This window comes from Eurypyga helias, unplaced genomic scaffold (genome assembly GCF_000690775.1).
Source record: "Eurypyga helias isolate BGI_N326 unplaced genomic scaffold, ASM69077v1 scaffold20312, whole genome shotgun sequence".
Classification (NCBI taxonomy): domain Eukaryota; kingdom Metazoa; phylum Chordata; class Aves; order Eurypygiformes; family Eurypygidae; genus Eurypyga; species Eurypyga helias.
In genome coordinates, this window is record NW_010236827.1 from 2,709 (window position 1) to 6,969 (window position 4,261).

Here is a 4,261-nt window from a genome sequence, read left to right on the forward strand (position 1 = left end):
TTTTAAGGTGAAGGTACTAACTTTCATTAGCTAAGCTCAACCATGGGACCAGCCCCATTCCCTTCAATAATCCTGTGCTGCTCATGCCTGAGCAAGCCCCAGCCTGGCCACTCCCACTTCCCAGCTGAAGCATTTGATGCACCAAAGACCTGGTTTTCCCCTGTCTTCGGTTTGATGTGCAGGTTCTGTTAAACCTCTTTTTTAATGTGCCAGGGCAGGGCAGGCCCTGGTCTCATACTCCTGGTCTCAACCATCACTCTTGAATGCCAGCATTCTGGTGCAGGATCCAGCAGCCACTCCTGTTGGCCCCAGCCAGCTGCTCCCTTCCCACAGCATCCACAGGGGAGCAGTTCCTGCCAGGATGCCTCCACGTGCATCTATGGGGCTCTGGTGGATACCCGTCTTAGGGATGGCTTGTAGTGACATGTGACTTTGCTTCCAGGTGACTTCTGCGATGTGAACCACTGTCAGAATGGGGGCACGTGCCTGACTGGGATTAATGAGACCCCCTTCTTCTGCATCTGCCCCGAGGGCTATGTTGGGATTGACTGCAATGAGACAGAGAAAGGTGAGGTGTTGACCCCATCACAGTTGCCCTGTGAAATCCAGGACCTTGCAGTGTGGCAGTTTGCCTATGTTGTGGCCCTGGACCACTGGTCCTCGGGTCCAGCCCTGGGGCCCAGACCTGCTGATGGTCACATAGAGCAGAGATTCAAGCAGGGATGCAGTGACCTCCATCACCTGGGGGGATGCAATGTCTTCAGAGAGCAACAGCCCACTGGATGCTCTTATTCTTCACCTGTGCCCATACTAAAGCCATTTTCCCCCCTTTCCCCATCTCAGGCCCCTGCCACCCCAATCCTTGCCACAACAACGGCAAATGCCAGCTGGTCCCGAACCGGGGGGATGTCTTCACCGACTACATCTGCAACTGCCCCGCAGGGTATGATGGGGTGCACTGCCAGAACAGTAAGTACAGTGGCGTGGGGTGGGGTCGGGGGGCTGCTCTGCAGCTAAGGGCTTGGGGATTCCCTGGGCAGCACCAGGGGGACAACCGGGGGGTGTTTGCAGCTGTGGCTGCGTTATGTGCTCGGCTCTGTTGGGGAACAGGGGCTGGTTTGGACCTTGCAGAGTGGACAGGACCGTGGTACAGGGACACAGCTGTGTCTAAGCCTTGCTCTGCATCTCTGGAGGGACACGGTGCCTCGAGTAATGGGACAAGGGGTGCCTTGAGGCTCAGCCTGCTCAATGCAGGCTCCCAGCTGCATGTCCTGATGCACCCTCATGGCTGCAGGGACCCTGCCTTTGCTCAGGGGATGCCTCCCCCTCTTCCCACTGCACTGAATGAGGGGTCTCCTCCCTATGACTGGTGCTGGGGTCACCTCCTGAGCTCCCCCACTCTGTGTCCTAGACAAGAACGAGTGTTACTCCCAGCCTTGCAAAAACGGAGGCACCTGCCTGGACCTGGACAGTGACTACGCTTGCAAGTGTCCTTCTCCATTCCTGGGCAAGACTTGCCATGTCCGTAAGTCCCTGCAGCCAACTATACAGAATTCCCTTTTCCTCCCTATTCCCCACTGCTCTATCCCCAAAGGGTTATCACACACTGGAACAGGCTGCCCAGGGAGGTGGTGGATTCACCATCCCTGGATGTGTTTAAGAGACGGGTGGATGAGGTGCTGAGAAATATGGTTTAGTGGTGGACAGATACGGTTGGACTGGATGATCTCTAAGGTCTTTTCCAACCTAGTGATTCTATGATTCTATGATTCTATGATTGCCTGTGTGCCTAGGAGAGATCTCACCAGCTGGTTTAGGGGATCTGGAGCATGGCTGTGTGTGCCTGTGTACTGGCTGCTCTTGATTCCAGCAGGCCTGGTACTGGTGGAGGACCAGGAAGGTGCTGTCTCCAGTCTGAGGGGGACCCAGAGCAGCCCTTCTCCCCACTCTCTCAACCTCCATGCTATGAGAGGGGCTGATGGATGGTGCGATTTTGGCTGAAGGCTGAGGAGGGGGGGGACACCTTGTGATCAGTCAGGTCCTAGGGCTGTCCTCCATCTCCTGCCCTGTCCCCATACAAGAGGCAAATGACACACCAGCTTTGCTCCCTGGTCACCATCTCTCTCTGGTGCTGATGTCCCCACTGCCTCCAGGCTGTGCCGTTCTCCTGGGCATGGAAGGAGGAGCCATCTCTGATGCTCAACTCTCGGCATCCTCTGTCCACTACGGCTTCCTCGGCCTCCAGCGCTGGGGTCCAGAGCTCGCCCGTCTCAACAACCATGGCATCGTCAACGCCTGGACCTCCAGCAACTATGACAAGAGCCCCTGGATCCAGGTACCTGTGGCAGGACTGGGAATGCCAGTGTACAGGGCAGCCCTGATAGCCACGGCTGATCTTGCAGGGCTGCTCTCATGGGGTCTCTGCTCCTGGAGGCAAATGTGGGGCTAAATTGCTGCGGCAGGGTGCCACCCAGGGGCACCTTGTGACGTGCCTGGAGAAGGCGGGGTCCCTGGGGGTAAGATGGGGACCTGGGGTGGTGATCAACCCTTTCTTGCCCACCCTGGGAATCAAGGCTGGAGGGATGGAGGGCTTTTGTCCCAGAGAAGTCACAGTGCCTTGGGACACTCCTCTCCTTGTCCCGACACTGAGTGTGAGCCCACCCTCCCATCCGGTTTGTGGTGCTTGGTGGGTGCAAGGGCTGCGCTGCACCCCGCTCATGCCCTTCTCCCCTGCCCAGGCCAACCTGCTGCGGAAGATGCGGCTGAGCGGGATCATCACGCAAGGCGCTCGTCGCGTGGGTCAGCCGGAGTACGTCCGCGCCTACAAAGTTGCCTACAGCCTGGACGGGCGGGAGTTCACCTTCTACAAGGATGAGAAGCAGGATGCAGACAAGGTGGGCTGCAGTGCTCTGTGCGGGGACCATGCCTGCTTCCCCCAGCCAGCGGTTTTGTGGGCACTGGGGTGACTGTCAGCTGCATCCCAAACTGTCCCCATGTTTGGGAAAGTGCTTTTGACCTGAGTCAGAGCCACGCCAGGAACCGTCCTAGCAGCAAGATGGCACAGGCAGTTCCAGCATTGGGCAGCACTCTCTGGCTTTGTTTAATTGACCATAATAAGCATAACCAAAGAAGCAGCGCTGACTTATTTAGGTCACCCAGATAGTATCTTTATCTGACACACAGTGGGAACTGGGCATGGGCTGGATGTGCGAGCAAACGGCTTACGTGGCTCAGTGCTGTGTCTGCAGCGAGCGTGAGCCGACAGTGTGTCTCCCTCTCAAAGCAGGAATACGTACTGATTGCAGCGCTGTCCGCTCTCTGTTTTTTATGGCAGATGTCTCCTGGTTGTTTTTTAGGCATCCGGGGAATTCCTGGGAGCATTTGCCTTGATTTAAAAAATAGAAACATTTCTCTTGTTTCTGAGCTGGTGGAAAAAATGTACAAAACATGACCTGACTCTATTTATTGTGTTAAAAAGAAAGAAGTGAGCCACCTCTCTGCTTGTTGCGGTTTGAGGAGTGTTGCCTTAGTGGGAGGGAGAAGGTGTAGCTGCATGTGTGGCTCTGTGGGGCAAGGTCGGAGCGGGGAGTGTTGCAACGCTGTGTTGGAGCTGCTGCAAGGTCACGCACTGCGCCAGGGCACGAAAGCAGAGCCCAGTGCCGAGGTCTGTCTGTGTGCTTGGCAAGGGATTTCATGCACGAGGCCGCGGGAGGGTTGGGGCGCTCAGCCCTGCTTGCTGTTGTAGGTTTTCCAGGGTAATGTGGACTACGGCACCATGCAGACCAACATGTTCAACCCTCCCATCACCGCCCAGTTCATCCGCATCTACCCCGTGATGTGCCGCCGTGCCTGCACGCTGCGCTTCGAACTTATCGGCTGTGAGATGAACGGTAAATGTTGGTGGCTGTCCCCTCCCCAGGGACTGTAGGGCGGGGGGGCAAGATGGGGCCCTTGTACCGGTTCTGATCCCCCGGGGCAGGGGATTTGTCAGCACTTGTTTTTAATAACACTGGCTGCGTGATGCCTGGAAATACCCACGGGTGCTTTTGGGGAGCGCAAGCCGTTAATCCCACCAGCTCAGCCAGGCTCGAGCTGTGTTCTCACGCTGCTAACACCTCCCCAACCCGCGTGGTTTTTACTGTGCCCCCTCCCTATCTGAGCTGTGAACCGGCTGCTTTTCCTGCCGGAGAGCTCGAAAAATACCAGAGGATCAAAGTCCTCTGGGAAACGTGAGGGATGATTAGCCTGAGCCCTTTCCCTG

At 56.6% G+C, this 4,261-nt stretch overlaps 1 protein-coding gene across 1 annotated transcript in view; it reads left to right on the forward strand.

Annotated features, from left to right (window-relative positions):
• Nucleotides 1-442: 442 nt before the first annotated feature.
• The window catches only part of LOC104506327 (lactadherin-like), a gene marked incomplete at its 5' end in the record, with an annotated part of 6,202 nt that continues 2,383 nt past the window's right edge, over nucleotides 443-4,261 (forward strand). The window contains 6 exons of the mRNA XM_010147243.1: nucleotides 443-568; nucleotides 844-969; nucleotides 1,412-1,525; nucleotides 2,154-2,335; nucleotides 2,739-2,894; nucleotides 3,746-3,890. Of these exons, the coding sequence (XP_010145545.1) occupies nucleotides 443-568; nucleotides 844-969; nucleotides 1,412-1,525; nucleotides 2,154-2,335; nucleotides 2,739-2,894; nucleotides 3,746-3,890 (849 nt within the window). The remainder of the gene's footprint in view (nucleotides 569-843; nucleotides 970-1,411; nucleotides 1,526-2,153; nucleotides 2,336-2,738; nucleotides 2,895-3,745; nucleotides 3,891-4,261) is intronic.